This window comes from Abrus precatorius, unplaced genomic scaffold (assembly GCF_003935025.1).
Source record: "Abrus precatorius isolate BTA unplaced genomic scaffold, Abrus_2018 Scaffold11, whole genome shotgun sequence".
Classification (NCBI taxonomy): domain Eukaryota; kingdom Viridiplantae; phylum Streptophyta; class Magnoliopsida; order Fabales; family Fabaceae; genus Abrus; species Abrus precatorius.
This window is the reverse complement of record NW_020874303.1, coordinates 5,144,981-5,168,096: the sequence shown is the minus strand read 5'-3', so window position 1 is coordinate 5,168,096 and position 23,116 is coordinate 5,144,981. Positions and strand designations below refer to the sequence as shown.

The 23,116-nt window shown below is 35.2% G+C and overlaps 4 protein-coding genes across 8 annotated transcripts; 3 read left to right on the top strand and 1 right to left on the bottom strand.

Moving 5' to 3' along the window:
- LOC113854531 (protein DJ-1 homolog B) lies at nucleotides 1-3,099 on the top strand. Of its 2 annotated transcripts, XM_027485557.1 has the most exons (7): nucleotides 1-427; nucleotides 831-980; nucleotides 1,059-1,244; nucleotides 1,557-1,637; nucleotides 1,824-2,024; nucleotides 2,107-2,247; nucleotides 2,650-3,099. In XM_027485557.1, the coding sequence occupies exons 1-7, from the start codon at nucleotides 95-97 to the stop codon at nucleotides 2,854-2,856; spliced, it is 1,299 nt and encodes a 432-aa protein (XP_027341358.1). In that variant the 5' UTR covers nucleotides 1-94; the 3' UTR covers nucleotides 2,857-3,099. The 2 variants fall into 2 exon arrangements, with proteins under 2 accessions (XP_027341358.1, XP_027341359.1); XM_027485558.1 differs by lacking the exon at nucleotides 2,107-2,247.
- Nucleotides 3,100-4,342: 1,243 nt separating this feature from the next.
- On the top strand, nucleotides 4,343-9,758 carry LOC113854991 (cold-responsive protein kinase 1-like). 3 transcript variants are annotated; one of them, XM_027486386.1, is made up of 7 exons: nucleotides 4,343-4,503; nucleotides 4,962-5,162; nucleotides 6,231-6,346; nucleotides 6,460-6,670; nucleotides 6,745-6,982; nucleotides 7,152-7,302; nucleotides 8,870-9,758. In XM_027486386.1, exons 2-7 carry the CDS (start codon nucleotides 5,090-5,092, stop codon nucleotides 9,251-9,253), a joined length of 1,173 nt encoding a protein of 390 aa, XP_027342187.1. In that variant the 5' UTR covers nucleotides 4,343-4,503; nucleotides 4,962-5,089; the 3' UTR covers nucleotides 9,254-9,758. The 3 variants fall into 3 exon arrangements, with proteins under 3 accessions (XP_027342187.1, XP_027342188.1, XP_027342186.1); XM_027486387.1 differs by lacking the exon at nucleotides 4,343-4,503 and having other exon boundaries at nucleotides 4,804-5,162; nucleotides 6,496-6,670; nucleotides 8,870-9,642; XM_027486385.1 differs by lacking the exon at nucleotides 4,343-4,503 and having other exon boundaries at nucleotides 4,804-5,162; nucleotides 8,870-9,642.
- A 440-nt stretch (nucleotides 9,759-10,198) lies between these two features.
- On the bottom strand, nucleotides 10,199-12,037 carry LOC113855500 (ABC transporter G family member 10). Its single transcript, XM_027487145.1, has one exon. It carries the CDS (start codon nucleotides 12,035-12,037, stop codon nucleotides 10,199-10,201), a length of 1,839 nt encoding a protein of 612 aa, XP_027342946.1.
- A 2,325-nt stretch (nucleotides 12,038-14,362) lies between these two features.
- LOC113854647 (multiple organellar RNA editing factor 8, chloroplastic/mitochondrial-like) lies at nucleotides 14,363-17,406 on the top strand. Of its 2 annotated transcripts, XM_027485783.1 has the most exons (5): nucleotides 14,363-14,853; nucleotides 15,147-15,244; nucleotides 15,334-15,399; nucleotides 15,642-16,025; nucleotides 16,098-16,613. In XM_027485783.1, the coding sequence occupies exons 1-5, from the start codon at nucleotides 14,369-14,371 to the stop codon at nucleotides 16,340-16,342; spliced, it is 1,278 nt and encodes a 425-aa protein (XP_027341584.1). In that variant the 5' UTR covers nucleotides 14,363-14,368; the 3' UTR covers nucleotides 16,343-16,613. The 2 variants fall into 2 exon arrangements, with proteins under 2 accessions (XP_027341584.1, XP_027341583.1); XM_027485782.1 differs by having other exon boundaries at nucleotides 15,642-17,406.
- The last annotated feature ends 5,710 nt before the right edge of the window (nucleotides 17,407-23,116 follow it).

Below are 23,116 nucleotides of genomic sequence, written 5' to 3'. Positions count from 1 at the left end.
CGTGGACAACGCATGGACACGTTTCCACACACAGTGAGGTAGAGACCTCTCTAGACGAAGGAATAAAAAAAAAAGAAAAAAGCAAAACGCACAAATGGCGTTGCGTCACTTACAATTTTTCCCTTGCACAAATTTCACTCCCAAACCCAAACTCAAACTCATCAATATTTCCTTCACTCCATCACTCTCCTTCTCTTCAACCACCCCTATGGCCCCTGCTCCAAAGGTTTTGGTTCCAATCGCCGACGGCACAGAGCCTATGGAGGCCGTTATCACCGTCGATGTCCTCCGACGCTCTGGCGCCGACGTCACTGTCGCTTCTGCCTCTTCCAATCTCTCCGTTGAAGCTCTCCACGGCGTCAAGATCCTCGCCGACGCTTCCGTTTCAGACGTCGCCGACTCCGCCTTCGACCTCGTTGCTCTCCCTGTATCACTCTTTTTATCTCATCCGTGCTTGTCGCATTGTACTTTCTTTGTTTTTTTATTTTTTGGAGGAATCGCTTTTTTCCTGTTAAGTATTGAATTAAAGGTGTTTTTGATTAATTGATTAGTTATCACTCGCTATTGCAACATCGTTAAGTGGCTGAGCTGAGTGATTCACTAAGTTAGGTCCTAAAATTAGAAATATACGTCGATTTAATAATCTCTAAATTAGGCACTAAAATTCCGTAATATTTCTCAGCGTGTTTTAGTGTCGGAAATCATAGAAATAAAAATTAAAATGTTATTTGCGTAATTTTGGAACTAAAATAACTGTACTCATAATTTTATGAAGTGTTAATTTGATTGAGTTGAATTTTTGTTTTTGGTTATTTGGAATTTGTGTGTAGGGAGGGGTTCCGGGTGTTGAGAATCTGAGAGACTGTAAAGTTTTGGAAGGGTTGGTGAAGAAGCATGTTGAGGATGGACGGCTTTATGCTGCGGTGTGTGCTGCTCCTGCGGTTGTGCTTGGGCCTTGGGGTTTGCTGAATGGGTTGAAGGTGAAGTTTGGTTGCAATCTGCTTTGTGGTGGTGTTGAGATGGTTTGGTGACTGACTTTGTGTGTGGTTGTGGGACAGGCAACTTGTTATCCTTCATTTATGGAGAAATTGGCCAGTTATGCTGCCTCTACCGTTGAGTCAAGGGTGCAGATGGATGGCAGAGTTGTAACCAGTCGTGCGCCAGGAACTACTATGGAGTTTGCCGTTGCACTGGTTGAGCAGTTATGTGGAAAAGAGAAAGCTGATGAAGTTGCAGGTCCACTGGTAAGGGCATCATTCATGTGAGATGGGACAGTCAAGATTTGTTCATTTCACTTGACTATATGCATGGGACCAACTAAAAGAAAAAAGAAAATATGTTTGAATACAACCTTCTATTAATTGAGTGGATAAACTAATTGGTAACATATGAATGGGCTGGTGCACATGGGTGTATCGAGCTTTGTACTGCTGGTTTTCTTGACATTCAATAGAAGCACTATTAAGATATCTGTATGCTCTATGATATCAGATTCTTGCTATGATGTGCATTACTTTGGTTTTCCTCATTGGATTCTTGTGTAATTCAACACTCAGGTCATGCGTTCCAATCATGGTGATGAACCCACTTTTACGGAGCTAAACCCAGTGCAGTGGACATTTGACGATCTACCCAAGGTGATGTTTGGGCCTTTGACATTTTCTCACTAAATTTTGACTAGAATATCTTAGAAAAGAGGACTATCTTCATATGAATTTCTGTGGTAGGAATATGTAGGAATATGTCTATCTTATGTAGAGAGATAAAATTTGTTACTGGATTAGTGACTGTGACGTGCATTGGTACACTTGCTTTTTTATTAGGTTCTTGTACCAATTGCTAATGGCACAGAGGAAATGGAAGCTGTGATTATCATTGATATTCTGCGAAGAGCAAAGGCAAAGGTTGTTGTTGCCGCTGTTGAGGATAAACTAGAGATTGTGGCATCACGTAAAGTTAAACTGGCCGCAGACATCCTTCTGGATGAAGCAGCAAAACTTTCATATGATCTTATTGTGTTGCCAGTAAGGGGGCCTCTTATTCTCTTCATAGTGATTAATAAGTATATAGTATTTAGTTTGTGTAAATATATTTCCAATTTTCCAGGGTGGACTGGGTGGTGCCCAAGCTTTTGCAAACTCCGAAACCTTAGTGAGTCTGCTGAAAAAGCAGAGAGAGTCAAAAAGATATTATGGTGCAATTTGCGCCTCCCCTGCTTTAGTCTTGGAGCCCCATGGTTTGCTAAAGGTATTTGATTTATGGATCGATCTATAATCGTTATAAAGAAAACTTTCAGTAAAAGGACAATTTTATACATTCAGTTCTCTTAGTTACGTTAGGTAAACTGTTCTAAAGCTCCTTCCAATTGGTTTTCAATTATCGACTAAGCTACACAGTGTGTAATCCGGCAGGATTCATAAAAGCGTGCCAAGTACAGTATGGTTCAAGTTTATAATTACCGAAGAAACACTTATGATGCTTAATCTCCTGTGGAGTCTTCATTCTGATTATTTTATGGTGTTATAAAATGCTTGCTAGGCCTAAATATTTCATTGAACTTGATTTCCTAGCTTTGCTGCTCCTGTTTATGCCTCTATTTTGTATCATGGTGTAAATTTGAGACGTGATTGTATGTATTCTTCATTACAGGGTAAAAAGGCCACTGCCTTTCCAGCAATGAGCAACAAGTTATCGGATCAGAGTGAAGTAGAGAACAGGGTGGTAGTTGATGGCAACCTTATTACCAGCAGAGGTCCAGGAACCTCTATCGAGTTTGCATTAGCTATTGTGGAGAAGCTGTTTGGACGCAAGTTAGCCCTAGAACTTGCAAAGACAATAGTGTTCACACGCCCGTAGGATATTTAAATGCGAAGCTTTTTGTGCTAACGTATTAGAGGTTTGTGCATGAATAATCGAGAATATCTGAACCGTGAGTGAGTTGTAAAGAATACGAAGATAAGTGGTTGTCGATAACCTTGATATCTCATTGGTGGTTGCTTCTCAAAGGCCGTGAAGAATCTAGAATACTTGAATGGAAGGAGAGTACCTCTGGAATTATGCTGTGATTTAATGATATAACAAAATATGGTGTTCGTTTTATTTACGGCGTGGATCTATAAATTATGAATTCTGCATATAGTATCTAGTTTTCTAACATACTGTTGTTTGAAGGAAAATAAGAAAGGATAAATTTTAATGAAGGAAGGGTAACAGGAGAGGAGGAATGGACTCTAATGAAAGAGAGAAGGAAGGATAAGGAAAATAAAGGAGTTTATTATTACACGCTTACTGTAGATAAACAAGGATGTTAAATATAAATGTTTACGTTTAGTCACTGCAATCTAGCACCTCTTTGGGTTGACATGAAAAGGCAACAATAATGTGAAGGAAAAGATTGACAAAACTATGGTAGTCACCGATTCCCTTCATTTTTGCTTATCCTGCCAACACAGTTGAGAAATCGTGGCTGCGTTTTTTGTATTCTCAATTCGTACACTTGGGAGAGACAAGATTGTGGAAATAATGTTGCATAATTGCATGGGTTCGCTGCATAGGTTGGCTTTTATTAAAAAAAAAAAAAACAGAGTTATGAATATTAATGAATAGAAAAATACAAACAAAATGCCATAATTTTACAGAGCTTAGGTCCCACCGGGAAGGAGCGCGTTAATGAACCGACTCCGACATGCAAATTACAAGTTGAATTAATTAAAATTAAAAAAATAAAATTACAAATTTATTTTTTTATTAAATTAGATCCAAATTTAAATTTAAACTTAAAAATCAATATAATTTAATTCATATCAAATTTTATCCATATATATATATATTTGAATAAAATTCTATTAACTAGTGTCAATTTTTATTGTACAAATCAAAGTAAAAAATGAAATTATGAATATTTATATTATTACATTTAAATTTTTTCTTATATAATAATAATAGTAATAATATTTATATTTGATTCGATAATTTTTTATCGTAAAATTAATCATAACTTTTTTTAATTTTTCCTTCGGTTTAATTCAGATCTAACTCAAATTTGGATGTGGTGAGTCTATTATTAAAATTTTTTTATATACACAAGAGCTTGAACTCGAGACATTACTTAAGCGATATCGAGTTGCTTATCACTCGAATCAACTTTTATTAATAAATTAATTATAATTTAAAATTAAATATTTAATTTTAAAAATAGAATTATATGTTGATACTTTGTTTTTGTAACTTGTAAGTGGAGGAAAAGTGAGATAAAAAATAATAATTAAGAGCGTAATAGAAAAATGAAAACCAAAAAGAAAAGGAGGTAAAAAACGGAGGAAAAAAAAATAGTAAGTATAGAAATAAATGGGTTGATGTTGTGGTTCCATGTCTCCGTAAAGAATGTACTGTGTACCAGATATGGTAGTTTTGACTTGGAAGTTCTCTCTCTGGAACGCCCAAGTAATACCCGCAACGACTCTGGTTTCAGAAAACTGAGATTCTTCTTCAATTTTTCTTCAGGTTCTAGAAATGTATTTTCTTTCTTATTTTTTTTTATTCTTGATAAAAATGTTGGACAATTAAATAGAAATAAATTATAGGTTTATTGTTGTGATAATGCAGTTATCAAACTATTTTAATTTTTATTTTGAGCTGTTGTACAGATACATATCACATGTATATTACTTCTGTTAACTTATTTTCTCCTCCTCCATCATTTTCCCATTCATTATTCACTTTTTTTTTTATATAAGCAGCTAAGTTATGAAGTGTTGACTGTTTACCAGAAATATAAAACTTGACTTTGATTTGCAGGTTGGTTAGAATGAGTGTTATTCAATATAATTAATGTAGTTCGTATTTAAAAAGAATTATTAGCAGCAGAAGTTGCTGAATTCCTGTTGCAACCTTGCTGATGACTTGCGCAATTATTCAATCAGGGTTTTGGCATTCTAAAATGCGTTGTTTGTTTCTTTCAGCACTTGATCCCATGATCACAGTTATGTTTGGCTGTGGAATAGATATTCAGCTGTTGAGTTTTATGTTAAGATGATTACAAGTTGATGCTGTGGTTGGATTGGTTCATAGGAGCAACCGAGTTACTCTAATGAATTGTTTCTCTCTTTTTTTCCGGAAAAGGGGGTCTTCCTCAGCTACACAATCAACCGGATTGGATTTAGGTACATACATGGATAAAAAATACTATTGTTTACCTCTTTTCTAATTTGTTCTAGCATTTGCAAACAGATTTGCATAGATAATCTGATGCATCATAAAACTATTCAATCATTTGGGTTTCACCAAGATTGGTCTGTGCTGGTCTTTTTATGAACAAGACTGAATCTAGGAATCCCAGAAATTGGAATTTATGCAAGAATCTCTCACATGAACTTTTTCCATTTTTGAACTAAGTATGCCTACTTTAAAATTGAGTGCATCCTCCAGCCTTCGTTAAAAGTTTATTATACTATTGCCTTTGCAATCAAATTGAGTGCAACTAGACAAATTTCTGAGGTTGGAGTATTAGTACAGGGTTTCTACTTGGTTACAATGTGCTGAAAATATCTAATTCCCTCATAAAAGTTGTGAACCTGACTTTCTTTTTGGGGGCATAATCTTTCAAAGCATTTTGTTTTTCTTTTTTTGGGGTACAATGAAGAAAGAAACTAAACAACTAAGACCTGAAGAAAGCAACATGAAATCTGGCAGATAATTGAAGCAAAATACCAGCTGGAACATTCATGCATGGCATGTAGTACTATAATTCAGTGAGATGTATTAATGCATCAAAATGCTGGCAATTTTTGTTGTTGTTGTTGTTGTTTTTATTATTGTTATTATTACTATATCAACTTTTGTTCTTTAGAAAAACTTTGCATAAGTTTATTTTTACACTAATCTAGGACAGCATTTCTCTGAAGCATGTGCGCAATTTTTGTTTACTATGTTTCTATCAGAAAATTTTTGAAATTTGATATGTTACAAATGTTTCTATGTTTAAGAGTGCATTTAGGAACACTGCTTAATCAAGTTTTTATTCAATACAATCATTTTATATAAAGGTCTATTGTATAATTTTGAACAAAAACTTCTTGGAATAAGCTCAAAAGTACTTATTTTAATAATTATATAGAGAAACTTATTGAAATTGAGAAGTACTAATAAGACCTATAAGCCATCTCCGTAAGCACTTCATAAACTCTTTTGAACGTCTCCTAAATCAAAACAACGTGTACCTGCTGCAACAGATATTTCAAGCATTCAAAATGTCAATCTTTACACTTACAAGGAATTGGATATTGCCACCGAAGGTTTCAGTCTGGCAAACAAAAAAGGGGAGGGAGGTTTTGGATCAGTTTATAAGGTGATTGTATATGTCTTCCACTATTCATAACTACATCACTATTTTAGAAAGATGCACTTGTGCTTCTTCCTGTGTTTCTTTTTCAGCGACTAATAACTTTCTACACTGAACAGGGAAAGCTGATAAATGGTGATCTGGCTGCTGTGAAGGTTTTGTCAACTGAATCAAGACAAGGTGTCCACGAGTTCTTGACAGAAATCAAGGTGATCAGTAGTATAGAGCATGAGAATTTAGTTAAGTTGTACGGATGTTGTGTGGAAGGAAACCACAGGATTTTGGTATATGGCTATCTTGAGAATAACAGCCTAGCACAAACACTTCTACGTAAGCTTTTTTTTTTTTTCCACATTTGATATGATTGTATTGAAACTATTCTAGTAATGAATTTTACTATATAGGTAGGGGCCATAGTAGCATCCTATTCAGTTGGCATATACGTCGTAACATCTGCATTGGTGTTTCCCGTGGCCTTGCATTCCTTCATGATGAAGTTCAGCCACATATTATTCATAGAGACATTAAAGCAAGCAATATACTACTCGATAAAGATCTCCAGCCCAAAATTTCAGATTTTGGTCTAGCAAAGCTTATTCCACCAAATCTCACCCATATTAGTACACATGTTGCTGGAACATTGTAAGTTCATAATTCTGTCTTCAATTGTTAGAGAATTTTTATAGTTTATACTAGGAAATTCCACCAGAACAATAATTACTTGTCTTTCTTGATTATTGATTTTTTTATATTTCAAATTTTAATAGAAATTTTGTCCATTTTCTTCTTACTATGTCCTTGGTTTCTATAGTGGCTATGTGGCGCCTGAATATGCAATACGGAATCAGGTGACTAGAAAATCAGATGTCTATAGTTTTGGAGTTCTACTACTAGAAATTGTTAGTGGGAGGGCTAACACGAACAGACATTTACTTGCCGAAGAACGGTATCTTCATATAAGGGTCAGGACCTTTCTTTCTTGAAAATATAGAATATGTGCAATTAGATGTAGTTGAGAATTTCACTTTAACGAGTTAGCTAAATATACCTCGTGATTCCCATGTCTTGATAGAGAATTTTATTCTTGGAGCTTCTTGTTTATTATAGTTTCTTTTTCTATTATAGAATGAAAGTCTGCACCACTTTCTCCCCCCCCCCCCCTATATTAGTTCATATTTAATATATTCCACTCCAACAACATCCGGTTTCCATCTTGACTATGTAATTTAACCTGTTGAAATTGGATATCACTCTTCTGAATGTTTATCATGTATTAAATATAATCACAAATTAGAGAGCCATATTTAGACCTTTTATTCAAGTTATTCATTTTGAATTTCTGATGTTAGCATCTGTAATGATGTTTCATAACAGACTAGTGTAGTTTGAATTTCTGATGTTCAAAGTTGCAACTTCCAACTCAAAATACTTGGCCATGCGGTTAGAACCTCTAGATTTTGCCTAGAGCTGTACTATCCTTGAAGCAGGTTGAATTTGTTCAAATGACATGAATGATTCTGTCTTTTTAGTTGCATTGTTAGTCATTTCACTGAATCACTGTTACAAAGACAGCAAACAACAAGCAATAGCGTGATTATTGCAATGAAATTTTTGACTAAGCTTGTTATAAGATATGAGATGCAATGTAGTCATGCTAAGAGAATTAGTAGCTCTTGTAATGTAAAATTTGTATAGCCTGAGACATACTTGACCTGGGAAACAAACTCTTTTTTGTTGTCAAGGAGTGAACCCACACCTGTTGCCTCTTGAACTTTGGAATCTCTATATGGTCTCAAGGGTTTGTACCGAACTGCATAAAAAACTCTTCTTCATATGTATCTTGGATTTGAATTGCACATAAATCTAAGGATTACTATGCTGTATGAATACTTCAAAAATCATCACGTGTGCATGTCATATCCACATTTGATACTGATATGTGTATAACACATGCATTCATATAAGACACTTGCTTGTTGGTTTCAACATCTGCGAAAAAGCATTTTGAAATGACTAAAAAAGGTTATTACTCTAAGACGACCTGATCTTTTTTTTTTTTTAACTTATTTTTTATATTTTAAGTTAACATTTTAATCTTATTTTTTGAAAATTTACAAAAGTATTTTTTGACATAAGAACAATTATTTATGATAATTGTATTATTTAATTATTACTGTGACATTTTTAATATTTCATATTTTTTAAAAATATTTTCTTATTTTTAAGGATTTTAAATTTTATTTTTGTAAAATTGTTATTTGACTAAGATTTGTTAAATATTATTATAAAATATTCAATATGACAGTAATAAATATAATTATATTTTACTTAATTTATGTTGCTATACCCATATCTTAATATTTTAAAATTTTGCTGTATTTACATGTCCTATCTTACCCAATACTTGTACCCGTATTCATGCAACATATTAATTTGCTGTCGCTAGAATCTAGATGTCTATCCTGGTTGTGTGGATGGGAACTCAACTGTTGATAAATGAGTGACAAGATCATATCATATGTGCTGCAGGCATGGGATTTGTATGAGAAGGGGGAGTTGGATAGTTTGGTGGATGTATCTCTAGACAGAGACTTCAATGTTGAGGAGGCAATAAGATTTTGTAAAATTGGTCTTCTTTGCATTCAAGATTCTCTTCAGCTCCGACCTTCTATGTCCACTGTGTTTGACATGCTGATTGGAAAAAGGGATGTGAATGAGGAGAAGATGACAAAACCTTACTTAATATTTCAGTTTGTGGAGGCCAAAGACCAAGGGAAACAGAAAGGCAAGGCTGAAGTAGAAGAAACGTCTCTTTTGGCTGGTTCAGAGAGGCAAGATGATTCATCTTTATCAGGAACCATGAGTTCTTTTGCGACTATGACCTTCACATCAATTTATGACCGAAGCAATTAGGTTCCCTATTGCTAGGATACTTACGTCTTGCAGGTGATAAGTTTTTCAAAATTCACCTCCTATCCAAGGTTGTCCATCTTCACTGCCTTTTGGTGCTACAAACTACTGTGTAAATTAATATATCTTCTACTCATACTAGTCAACTACTCACATTACTGGTTCAATTTAGGATCCCTTCAGTTAAAACTTTATATAGGTTTGTCTTCAATTTTTGCCAAGTAACACAGTATTTCAGGAGGTTGTTTAGTTTTGCTTTTGCTTTTGATGGGTCATGTGCTGGCCTTTGTGTAAGAATAATGCTATTTCCATTACTTGCACATCCGAGAAAACAAAAATCACTGATTCTGTGCATGGATGGTCCACCAAAGTATCTTCAAAAATAGAGTTGCCTCTCCAGTGACTTCTTTTTCCTCTATTCTCTCCCACCAAGGGGGAGTTTGTGACTATATATTTTTGTGCGACAAGATTTTCTTCCACCAATGAAATGACTTTATGTTGAAATATTCAATTCTGATGCCATTGTTATGATCTGTTTATAATTATTTACAATTATTTTTGTAATCATCTGTAATCTGTTATGTTTCATTTTTTGGTAAAGTGAACTTGTTTCTGTAATGCAAGGGGAAAGAAACTGAAGAATCTTTTCCACTTTCTACCATCCTTGTTCTTGTGTTAATAGTAAATGTATACGCAATTGTTTTAGAATAAGGAAAACAGTAAGCATTGCCTTTTAGTAGTTATAAGTGATGAATCTATGAAGAAATCACACATGGGAAATTCAGAAGAATCAGAACAATATTAATAGCCTTTTCTGTTGGCACAAAACAATAGTGATAGATTTTGTGTGTGTAAACATGAACTATGCATTATTATTGGTGAAAAAATAAGTAAAAATCAGTGAAAGAAAGGACTATTATGAGCATCTAATAATGTTGTAAATCTTATCTATTTTCTGGTTCTGTAACATCTGAACCAAAGAATAAAAAAGCTAAGCACTCTGTACCCCACTATGAAGCCCAACATTACAACTAAATTGGTCCATTTTTGTGACTCTTTCAGACCCTGTTGTTTTAAGAACTCAACTCCATATAATATGCATTTTCCATTGCTAATTTCTATGCATCTTCTTTCCCCTTGCTCTCCCCCATACTCATTTATCATAAGGCACTCAAATGGGTACTTGAATAGGCTCAAATAGTGCATAAAAATCCAGTAACAGGGTATTTTTTCCTTTGATATGAAATACCCTGAAAATAGAAAGAAAGACCCCATTAAACCTGCAATCACTGAGGTTCCCAAGATGAAATTTGGCACTAGAGCGCTGAAACAAGCCACAAGAGAATTTGACATGAGTAAGACCAACCAAACCACTAAGGAGAAGTAAAAGAAACCATCAATACTTTTCCTTAATCCTACCAGCCAATAAACTGGAGTAGTGTACAGGAGACCAACCAATAGAAGGAAAGGAACAAACACAAGGGTATTTGCTAGAACATAGGAAGAAACTCTATAAGCTCCTCTTGAGGTCTCTCTCATGAAAGTTCTTCTCTCCTCCAAGAAAATAGGTAGGCCTTCTGTTGTTGATGATAACAAAAAGGTAAGGCTGAAAGCAAAGAAGCCACTTCTTGTTTGCAATGCCACTTGACTTTGTTGGCTACCAACATTCAAAAATATGGTTCCCAGTACAAAACCAGCTACTAAGGCCTGTATGACCCTGGTGACAAAGAGTTGCTTGGTTCTGAATATGTTGCTGCAAAATCTTTGTCCTAGGATTAAAATCTCCTCCAATGGAGTATTTGAGTACACAAGTGCCTTTTCTTTGACAATCTTGGAGTACAGCATCCTCATCTTATGATCTTGATTCTCTTTGTCTTTAAGAAGAAATTGGTTGTTTCGTGATTCCGAAGTATGTATACCTAAGCTATCCATGACATCAAGAGCAAATTCGAGGACATTGACATGGTCAGGAATGTGATGCCCAGCTAAATTGAGCCTAGCCTCAAGAAGATTCAATGACCCATTATGCATGACAAATCCATCAGACAGCAAAATGAGGCCATCAAATAGCTCTAAGATTCGGAAACCAGGTTGGTGGATAGTTAAAATAATTGTCTTACCTTGATTAAATGCCATTAGTCTAAGCAATGAGACTACATTAAGAGCTGATGCTGAATCCAACCCTGAAGTTGGCTCATCAATCATAATAACTGCAGGGTCATGAACTAAGTCAACACCAATGGAAACTCTACGCCTTTCCCCACCTGATATGCCATGGTCTGATCCACCACCAATTCTTGAATCTGCAATATGGTCCAACCCAAGCTCCTTCATCAACTCTGCAACTCTGATGGCAGCCACTTTTCTTTCCCCAGGAAGCCTCAGCATAGCACTATACATGAGTGTCTCTCTAACTGTAAGTGATGGAAACAAAGCATCTTCCTGTGTGACATACCCGGATGATCTTCGAAACCGGTTCACATCCATAGGTCTATGATTGACAAGCACTTGCCCTGACACCTTACATGGGGGTATTCTCCCTGCAAGAATCTCAAGCAGTGTGCTTTTTCCAGCTCCACTGGGACCAGCAATAGCTGTTAACTCCCCTGGCCTTGCCTCACATGTTATATCCTTCAAAATGATCTTTGCACCTCTCCTAGGATTCAAACCAAAACAAAGACTTGTATATTCATCAAGTTGGCTGCACAACTTGTATGATATGTTATTGGTTTCTATTCTATATGAGGTTTTTCTGGTGCATGAGATGGGCTTGAATGGTGATCCCATTGTTGGCTTGTGTGCATACAAAGTGAGAGAATAAATGCTTGTATTGGCTAAGTTATGTGAAGAAGAGGAGATAGAGAGCAAGAGAGGGAGATGAGCTAACACACCAAACTGTACGCTAATTTTTAAGCTTAAGAATGGACTTTTAACAGTTTGGACAAGGGACTTGACTTGGTGCACTCTTGTATTTTCAATGTGAGTGGGATTTGGAAAAAGTTTGGTGAGTTAAAAGTGCTTCAAGAAAACCAATGAAAGAAGTGAAGTATATGTAGAATGTTTTGTTTATCTGGTGAGCTGAACATTGACTGTGCAGTGTTAGAGTTTGGTTGCCCCACCATCTTTCCCATGCATCACACGCTGAGACATGGTTTGGTTGGTAGATATAAATTATTCAGTTTTACAAGTTAACTATGATCCTTTTCAACTGATATTAAGCATTTTCTGCATACGTTTTATTCAACTGTAGGTAACATTGCTTATTTCTTAATTCTTCTTGGTCTTGAATGGGTAAACACCTAGCAAATTTGTTTAATTCATCGACTCAAAATATAAATGTCTGTGTTGTGCTTTTAATAAACAAGTCTTGTTTGCTCAAAGTCTAATATTGTAAAATGATTCGGTCTGACCAAAGTATTATTTTAAGATCTTTCACTCTAAAAATAATAAGAAAACACTCAATAGGAATGGATGTCTATTATATATTAGAATTTGCTTATAATTTAGGTCTGATTTAGAAAACTTGATCCTTTTTTTTTTCTCTTTTTCGGGTAGAGGAGTCTTAGTTTCAGCTATATGTACGATTCATTGTTAATTTCCACATTTATATATAATGAACCGTATTTATGACGTAAAATTTCACTCTTTTTGGAGTATTATTTTTTCTTTTAAAATTATATTACTAGGTATGTTTGGTTATTTTTCTACTTTATTTTTTAAAAATGAAATTGAAAAAAAAACTATTAAATTTAAGGATAAAAGCTGCAGAGAAACAAATATTATAAAAATATCAGAAATTATTCGTATTAAGAATTAAAATTACCGAACATTCTTATGGTTGAGGACACTCGATCAAGTGATGCTTTCTAAACGAAGAGGGAAAGAAAAAAGATTAAGAAGGATTTGTTTGTCTCTTTTGGTTTATAATTTTTAAAAATTATATTTTAAAATAATTAAAAAATATTTTTAAGAACAAAATAAAAATAAATTTATGTTGACAAACAAATTTTTAATATTGAAATTCCTCTTTTTACAAATTAATATTGTCATTTTTTTTTATCAAGCAGATGTTATCAAATTTGAAGTGATTCATCAAATTTCGTATGATTTTTTCAAGGTATGATACTTGATACCGTTTGCTTTTAAATCGTAACATGAAAAAATGTTATATGGTTGGCTTTACACGAAAAAATCGTTAAACAACAGTTTCTGCTATTTAACAAAATTATATTCGAGTTAAATTTAGTCTTTATGCATGATGCTATTTTTCATTTAATCCTTATATTTGTATTTTATTTTTGTCCTTGCACATAAAAATGATACATTTTGATCCTTACGCATGACATGGTTTCTGGTTTGACCCCTTCTTAAGAATTACACTAATATCATTATAATTCTACAAAATAGCGATGACTGATTTATAATTTTGTAATAAAAATTACAAGCATACAATCTTTTCAGACAAGGATTAAAAATTTTAAATATATAAATTAAAATTATAACTTAACCTTTTCGATGAGTTCATGCATTATTTTAATTCTTTTCATTTTTAAAAAAATTTAATGGTTAGTAATAATTTTTTGAGAAAAAAAAATGATTAGATCAGAACATCCCTTATAATATATAACAGATAAATAATGTTTAAGATATAGTTCTTAAAACTCAACCATTACGTGTTTCTTTTGGAACCAAGTGTTTACTTAACAAATGACAACAACATAAAACCCCAATTAAAGGTTGAATTAACTCCGGTGCCAACCATCGTTCAACTAACAAAGCTCCATGATATTTGGCTTAACAATCTAAGGACAAAATTAATAAATCTCAAATTTGAAGTGGTAAGTAATACGCTATTTTATAACATACAACCTCAAAAAAATTTCAAGAACAAGTGAATCAAATAGTCACCAAACTTCTGTTAAAAAAAACTAGTCTAATTAAAAGGGACTTTGTTAAAATTTAAAATAGAAAATGAAATTATCATAAAGTCAGAGATTTAAATTATTTAATGAATAAAGAATGCAATAAAAAAAATTAAAAAAAAGGGAGAAAGATAAGATATTCCAATAAAGCGAGGCAACATAGATATTTAATTCTCTGGAAGCATCGTCTATAAGAATGAAAACCCTAAACCCTTACCATTTCCATTTCCCATTTCTCCGTCACTTCCTTCCAAAACTCGCCACTGACTCAGAACTCGCAACCATGGCGACTCAGATCCTCTCTCGTGTCATCCCCAAAACCCTAACCCTAACCCTAACTCCCTTCTTCTCTCGCTCCCTCTCCACCTCCGCTCCTTCCTCTCTCTCTGCCATCTCTTTCCTCCGCCGCCTCCGCCCCCTCTCCGTCGCCGCCTCCCCCTCTCTCCGCCACTTCCTCCTCCCCGCCACCTCCTGCATCCGCTCGTTCTCCACACGGGCCACCACATCCTCCCTCAACGACCCCAACCCGAACTGGTCCAATCGTCCCCCGAAGGAAACCATCTTGCTCGATGGCTGCGACTTTGAGCACTGGCTCGTCGTCATGGAGAAACCCGAAGGTGACCCCACGCGCGACGAAATCATCGATAGCTATATCAAAACCCTTGCTAAGGTTATTGGAAGGTAATAACAACAATTACTCTTAATTATCATCTTTAATTTTCATCCATTGCTTGTTTTGTGTATTTTACTTAATTTGGTTTGATATTAGGTTAGATGTAGGAAAAGTGCTGCGTTTCTTTTATGATTACTGAATGTGAATTTTTTAGTTAATAAAACACTTTTAGTTTAACTTTTATATATTATTATTATATGATAAGATGCTAAATAAGCTTTGTAGAAGCTATTGTCGGTGTTCTCTGCACTGTTGCGTGTTTTGGATTGATTGTTGAGTGTGTTCGGTTTGCGTTTTGTAGTGAGGAAGAAGCGAGGATGAAGATATATTCAGTTTCAACTAGGCACTACTTTGCATTTGGAGCACTTGTGTCTGAAGAACTTTCCTACAAAATTAAAGGTATATGAGGTCTCAAACATTTTTTTGGCTTCTGTTTATCTTTTGTGCTTGTAAGGGTTTTTCAGTTTCTGGTTTTTTTGGAATTGCAGAATTGCCTGGAGTTCGATGGGTCCTTCCTGACTCGTATCTGAATGTTAAGGAAAAGGATTATGGAGGTAGAATTTCTTGTTCTGTCCCTTGGCTTTTAAAATAGATTCGTTGGATATTCTTGACTGTGTGACTTTAGTTGCATATAAAGGGGATAGGTAGCATAAGCATAGCATGAAATCTTATAATTTTGTCAGGTTCTGTTTTACACCGGTGGCTAGAATCTAAACTCTTGCCAAGTAGAAATTCTTTCTTGCTGCTGATTGGCCATAACCTTGTGCTTTGTGAATTTTTCTGTTTTGCTCACCAGGTGAGCCCTTTATAAATGGGCAAGCAGTTCCTTATGATCCCAAGTATCATGAAGAGTGGGTTAGAAACAATGCTCGGGCAAATGAAAGAAACAGGCGCAATGACAGGCCTCGAAATGCTGACAGGTCAAGGAACTTTGAGAGGAGGAGGGAAAATGTTGTGAACAGAGATATGCAGGGTAGGCCTCCTATGCCAAATCCTGGCCCTAATATGGCAGGTGCTCCACCTGGAAATGCAGGTGGGTTCCCTACAAACAATGCCGGTGGATATGCACCTCCCAGCAACATGAGTGGGCCCCCTTCAGGCAACCCAGGTGGATATAACCCGAACAATGCAGGTGGATATGCCCCTCCTAATGCAGGTGGGTATGCCCCTCCTAATGCCGGTGGGTATGCCCCTCCTAATGCAGGTGGGTATGCCCCTCCTAATGCCGGTGGATATGCCCCTCCTAATGCAGGTGGGTATGCTCCTCCCAACGCAGCTGGTGGTTACCCTCCTCCTCCTCCTAACATGGCTGGGGGCTATGGCCACGCAGGTGGTATGCCTCAGAATAACTATGCTGGAAGCATGGGAGGGGAGCCACCAAACCAGAACATGGGAGGGTTTCAGCAAAATGCTGGATGGTCAAATAATTCTCCCAATAGAGACATGCCAAACAGGGATATGGGAGGAGCAGCTGGTGGGAACCCATATAATGCATGAGATCACCGCAGAGATTCTTCTGGCGAATGTAGATAATTAAAAATTGTGTCCAAGACAACATAGAGTTTATGTCATGGTTCTCAAGTTATTAGAATTTATTAGTCTTTCTTTCTTGTGACTTTACTTTTTAATGAACCTGCTTGTTGTGTATCAGAAGTTCAATTTTTGAAGGTTAGATACGATCATGTTGTTTGTGAACTTGACCGTCTTATTTGTTATATGATTGAGGTTGCCTTGCAGACCTAAGTAATAGTTGGTAATAAACGTTTAGTAGGTCTCAGTATACTAATAAGAGGTTTGTCTCTTTTACTCTAATTTAAAATTCATTTTTCCTTGCTATTATTGATATAGCATAATATAAATGACTGAAGCACTAACCGTTCAAAGTCTATCTTACTGGAGAAAAGCTTCGCGGTCGTCGTAGACTACTCATTCATTACCGCTGAATTTTTTTTTAAAGTGGAAAATGATTTCTCCCATGAGATTATGTTTGCTTGTGGTAGCTTAGGTGGGGGGAACGAAATTGTTGAAATGCGGCAGAACTGTGCGGATAGTCCTTTCTGTTCATTATTCATGGTAGCGGTGGCTGTGGTCTGTGTGCAATGAAGATTGGTCGACAACGATGATCGGGTTTTGTGATGTTCGAGGTTGTTGAGTGCCATATTGCGTGAAGACTAAGGTTGATAGTGGATGATCTCTAGAGCTCTTGCGGCAGGTGGTGTAGAGTGTACTTGTAAAGATACTCTGATGTCCAAGTTAGTTTTTATTGAAGATGAGATATACAGGAAAAATCTACCTCAGCTGAGATATGCTTCGGATTATACAAAGAGCGATTTTCGATGGTGTAGAGTTATGGGATCGTGGCTGTACCTTATTGAGAGACAGCAGCCCAAAAGTGGTTTGATATCGATGAAAATGCATGGAAGTAGTGGGAGGTGGGGTCTGATCAGCAGAGTGGATCTGATTATGGGTGGGGATGTGAATTGGTCTCCACTATTTTTAACCAAGGCGTTGTATTTAAACCCATTTATATTTGATAAGTCTGCATAGTGCATATGTTGATGATGGAATTTATAAAATAGCTTATATATATTTTTATATATTTTTATACTTTTTTAAAATTTATTTTAATAAATTTTGTGGTTTACTTTATGGCATAAGTCTTGGTGTAAAAATAATTTATTAAATAAATATTTAAATAAATTGTGTATTTAAATGCGCTTGATCTTGGACACAAAAAAATGCACTAAGTGAGTTGGTTTGCGGGTTAGTCTATGTATGTATGTATTTATTTTTTTGTTAATTTTTATGCTTTTTAAATTTTATACTTATATATACGTATATTTTACTTTAAACAATTAAAAAAATATTTTTTTAAGTATTTTGTGGGTAACCGAGGAGCTTGCTAGCTCATGTACACAACTTGTTTAGCTCACTAATTATGAGGGTTAGCCATCATATATTTGTTGTTAAATGGGTTACTCTTTTTAGGCCAAGGGTCCTTTTGCCAATACGTGGGGTTACTTACATTAAACTCAAAATTTCCCTTTTCATATAGGTAGAGTAATCGAAGGAATTGATTAGATAATTAATTATTGGATTAAGCCTTGTACAAGCTTAGAATAGTGATTCTAAAAAGAGAATGAATTAGGTCATGAGCTTAGATATCTATTACTTATTTTAACTTTATTAACTTTTTTCTTTCTCTTACTTAAGTTAGTATATATTATCATCTTCTACATTCAATACTTAAGAATGTTTTCACTGTATTTTTAACGACATTTTTTTTTCTACTCAACTATACAGAGTGAAAAAGAGGAAGAAATAGTTAAGGTAAAAAAATAATAAAAAAATAAATTTATTTTATTGTTTATGATAAAAATTTGTAAATTATAAATAAATAAATCTAAGAGCAATCTAAAGACTGAATTTTATATTCTTTTAGACTCTTTTAAATGTGATAATAATTGAGACGTCGTAAAGTACAAATTTAGATAAGAATAGTAAAACAATAAAATGGAAACAATATTAAATTAATCATAAACGTTTAAAAAAAATATTAAACAAAGACATAATTGCAAGAACATAAAACGTAAAATGAAACTAGAAATAGAAAACAAATTGCAGAAAAATAAACATACAACTTCAACACTAAACAGCAAAAGCCATGTGTCTCTGGGTAGCTGGCGTCTGGCCTAGTGTAGAATTTTAAGTGTAGTGTCTGGGTGCAAAAAGTTGTCCCTTGGAAAAGTGAAGCTTCGTAACATTATAGATGGTGCTTCTCAATCGCTATCCTATTTTTGCAGGCACTTTCTGATAACTGATTACTGTGCATGCTAGCCCTCAACCGCTGCTGCCCATTACAATTGTTTATGATCGTGTTGATGATCGTGGCTTCTCAATAACTATTATTCTCCACATTTGTTTCTTATGTCCATGATCTTTTCTTTGTGTCTTTGGCCTTCAATTAGTGATAATTGTTGGTCACTACTTTGAAGTCTATTTTAGCCTTGTGATTTTTCGTCATGTTTCCTGCCCTCTTGAACTCCACCTTGAACCTTGGTCTTAGAGTAAATTTCTTATTATATTTTGACAATTGAGGGAAACTTGTCAGAAATTCTCGTAGACTTAGAATAATTTCTCTCTCAGTTTCTACTTTTTGACTAGTTTTGGAAAAGTCTGAGAGCTCAGTTAGCCTTATGGAATTAGCATAATTTTACCCCCAATTTCCTATTTCTTGAGTAATTCTGAGAAAAATTTGAAAGCTCATTTAATCTTGTGAATTTAGAATAATTTTTCTATTAATTTTTATTTTTTAAGCAATTCTGAGGGCAATCTGGGAGCTCATTCAGTCTTATGGGCTTAGAATAATTTTTCTACCACTTTCTATTTTTTGAGCAATTCTAAAGGAAATTTGGGAACTCATTTAGTTTTGTGAACTTAGAATAAATTTCCTGAAAATTCTCACTTTTTGACTAATTCTGAGGGGAATCTGAGATCTTATTTAATCTCGTGGACTTAAAATATTTTTCTTGTCAATTTCTAATTTTTGAGCAATTTCTGGGAGAGCTCATTTAATCTTGTGGACTTAGAATAATTTTCTTTTCAGTTCCTATTTTTTGACCAGTTTAGGTTATTTTCAGTCTAGGGATTGAAAAATTCCCAGAAACTCCTCAAAAGACCATCCTCTTTTTGACAAAAAACGAGTCTCTTCATGTCCTATCAAAACTGCTCAAAATATGGCCTTTTTGAAGAGGTTTTGCGATTCTCCAAATTTCCCCAGAATGTATCTTTATGTTTGACAAAGAATAAGACCTTTATAGCCTTCTAAAATGTCTCAAAATGTAGTCTTAAACAAAGAATAAGGCTCTTTTGTCAGTCTTCATGGAAATAAGTCGAAAGGTAGTTCTTTTGACAAGTTTTGGACTTAGTTTCCTAGCTCATCACAGTGAAGGGACCTATAATTCTTCTTGATTTTTTAGTCGAAGGCTATGTCCATGCCACTGAACTTTGATGTGTATTTTTTCTTAAAAGAACATAGTCTGTTTCCTACTACGAAAGTCTAGTAGAGGACTTTATAACTTAGAAAATTTTCTTTCGTCAAACATTTGTCTAATTGTATAAGACTTTAGTTTGGTGACAACAAGAAAGTTAAAAAATATTTGGTTTGTTTAAAGCTATAGTGATCTTTTATGTTCTTATTTTGTATGCATTTTGATGTGCTTTAATAGTTATGCTTTAAAGCATTATCAAAGCATTATCAATTATGTTAGAGATTATGATTCTTTATTAAGTTTCAATTTCAATATTTAATGTAAGTGTTGTTGGGTTAATTTTGAAAACTTTAATCTTATAATTATTGAAAAAAAAAAACAAAAAGACTTAGATGGTGACAATTTTATTTGGGATATATAAGAATATGTATTTTGAAGTATCTCAAGTCATCAATCTATGATACTAGTGAGATTTACTAATTAAGGCCATTCATAATGATTTGGAGTGTACATTTCTAATTGTTAAAATAAAAGAAAAAAATTATAATACCGGTTAATTGTTAAGGGTTTGTTCTATATTTTTTTTTCTCCTTATTTTCTAAGGGATTGTTCAGGATAATGGAAGAAAGGGAGGAAGGGAAGGAGATTTGAAAGGAAAGAGAGAAAAAGATAAATTTTATATTTTAAATTAATATTTATTTAAAATAAAAATATAAATTTATATATATTAACATAAATTTAATTATGTCATCTATAACGCTTCAAATTTTGTAATATTATTTTATTATTAATCTAAGTGTGTATGTGAATTTTCATGTGTTTGTGTATTTGATATATATGTGTGTGTGTGTGTGTATGATGATGATGATGTATGTAACACCTTATGTTTAATTTCAATAAATAATAATTTCACAAATTCAGAATAAAATAAATTTCATTTCAAATAAGGTTCTCAATCCTTGATTTCATCAAATATTTTAAAATAAGGAAAGTAGTTACAATTTCTATCCAGTTACTACTACAGGACCCATTCAAATACATTAGTTTTAAATTAAAATCCTAGTCCTATAGCAGTTTCATCCGCCCCTTTTAGTGAGTCTGGTGCTGATCGTCTTAATTACCTGAAAAATGAATGTAAGGGTGAGTACTCTATACTACCAAAACATACAATTAAGCATAGAGTCTCACCTCCAACACAGTTCCAATACATTAAACAAATACAAGCACAGACAGCATTATCACATCCATAAACACAATTCATGAACCCATGCATACTCACACCGGTCACACTCACATTGACACTGTGATCATAGATTTACACCATGAATGGTCGCTGGTTACCCCGCCTCACGATGCCACGTGGGCAGTCACAGATCACTCAGTAAAGGTAATGGTCAGAGGTCTAGTCAGGAAGAAAGTGTGTGGCCCGTGGTGCACCCGTTCCACAGTTAGTGTTACCACCACTCCCTCTTCCCCAAGGTGTTTCTACCGTCGTCATCTCCCACACCCTTAGTGTATCGTTGAACCATTCACAGCACATTACAATGGCGTTACACGCCCCAATCGCACACATTTCAGTATACGGCACATAGCCCACATTTAACAGTACACGACACTATGCCCATATTTGTTCAACTTTACGGCACTAGGCACACATTTCATTTTCACAGTACACACAGCACATAGCCCACAATTCATTCAAGACACACGGCCCCTAACCTATTTCCATTCATATTACACAGCCATCGAGCCCACATTTTCACAATGTTCATTCAGATATACACACATGTATAAACAGCACAAGTGCCCACATCACATATCTCAGCAATTTCCTACCCTCTACTCAGTCACATCACAATATCACATAAAATATCAGCAAATCACACATAAAGGAGCAGGGTAGAGTCCCCCCTTACCTCGGATCGACGTCCCACACGCTAAATCCACCAAGAAGCGCTCTCCCTCACGGATTTCGTCCTAAACACATGGAGAAACTTCATGAGAACCCAGGGAAACCACGAAAACAGAAAAAGGGGATGAAAAATTGAAACCTTAACTGTTTAAAACTCACCTCCAAGCGTTCCCCACACAAATCTGAGCTCTAATCTCGCTCCCGAACGGCTTTGGAGGTAATTAATCAGTAGAATAGGGCTTTGGGCATGAGAGGATTGAAGGGAGAGGGAGAAATAACTCTCCCCGAACCCTAACCCCTTTTAAATCCTTTTCTGGTTGCGACACTCTCGCTACAACGTCCTCGTTGCAGCGACACGCCCTCTCGCTATAGCAAAAAAACTAGAGAAAACTGCACTCTGATTTTTGCAGAAGCTCGCTACAGCGAGACCCTCTCGCTACAGCGAGACTGCACCCAAAAATGCACCCCAAACTGTCACTCTCTTGCTGTAGCGAGAGAGTGACAGTTTCAGTCCTTCCTCGCAGGACCTTCTCGCTACAGCGAGAACGACCCAGTATCTTGCCTATACTTAGGCACTTAGCCCATTTCAGCCCAACCAGTCATGCATATACACAATACACACGTCCATATACTTATTACACACAAAAACATCATTATCAATTAAATCAACACACACACACACATATATATATATACATATTCACAATATATATCTAAAAATACACACATGAATATACATTTAGATTTATATAATTATCAATAATTAATATTACAAAATTCAGGGCGTTACAATGTAGACTTGTATGGGCATGTGTATTGATTGTATTGGAACTGAAATTGTTGTGAATGATTGGAATTGAACTGAAAATTTGGCTAAATGTCTAGTGCAGGGTGTTCTCGCTGCAGCGAAAAAGATGTTTCGCTGTAGCGAGAGGGCTTTGGGAGGAAGGCATGAAACTGTCGCCTTCTCGTTGTAGCGAGAGGTCCCTCGCTGCAATGAGAGAGTAACAGTTTGGGGTGCAATTCTGGGTGCAGTCTCGCTGTAGCAAGATTCTGTAAAAACTAAAGTGCAGTTTCCTATGAGATTTTCGTTGTAGTGAGAGAGGGTGTCCCCTCGCTGCAGCGAAAATATCTCGCTGTAGCGAGAGTGTCGCGACCAGAAAGAGATTTAAAGGGTTAGGGTTCGAGAGAATGGGTTATTTTACATTTCCTTCCATTCTTCCGCGATTCTTTCAACCCCAAATCCTATTTCATCAATTTAATTGCCTCCAAAGTCGTTCGGGAGCTAGATTGAAGATTGAAATCATGTTAGGAACGCTTGGAGGTAAGTTTTACGGGGTAGAGTTTCAATTTCTCACCCCCATTCTC

Coding starts and splice junctions, on each gene's coding strand:
- LOC113854531 (XM_027485557.1), top strand. CDS start 95: ATGGCGTTGCGTCACTTACAATTTTTCCCTTGCACAAATTTCACTCCC. Junction 428..830: donor TCGACCTCGTTGCTCTCCCT/GTATCACTCTTT, acceptor ATTTGTGTGTAG/GGAGGGGTTCCGGGTGTTGA. Junction 1,245..1,556: donor ATGAAGTTGCAGGTCCACTG/GTAAGGGCATCA, acceptor TTCAACACTCAG/GTCATGCGTTCCAATCATGG.
- LOC113854991 (XM_027486386.1), top strand. CDS start 5,090: ATGAATTGTTTCTCTCTTTTTTTCCGGAAAAGGGGGTCTTCCTCAGCT. Junction 5,163..6,230: donor ATCAACCGGATTGGATTTAG/GTACATACATGG, acceptor CTGCTGCAACAG/ATATTTCAAGCATTCAAAAT. Junction 6,671..6,744: donor CCTAGCACAAACACTTCTAC/GTAAGCTTTTTT, acceptor TTTACTATATAG/GTAGGGGCCATAGTAGCATC.
- LOC113855500 (XM_027487145.1), bottom strand. CDS start 12,037: ATGGGATCACCATTCAAGCCCATCTCATGCACCAGAAAAACCTCATAT.
- LOC113854647 (XM_027485782.1), top strand. CDS start 14,369: ATGAAAACCCTAAACCCTTACCATTTCCATTTCCCATTTCTCCGTCAC. Junction 14,854..15,146: donor CTTGCTAAGGTTATTGGAAG/GTAATAACAACA, acceptor TGCGTTTTGTAG/TGAGGAAGAAGCGAGGATGA. Junction 15,245..15,333: donor ACTTTCCTACAAAATTAAAG/GTATATGAGGTC, acceptor TTGGAATTGCAG/AATTGCCTGGAGTTCGATGG.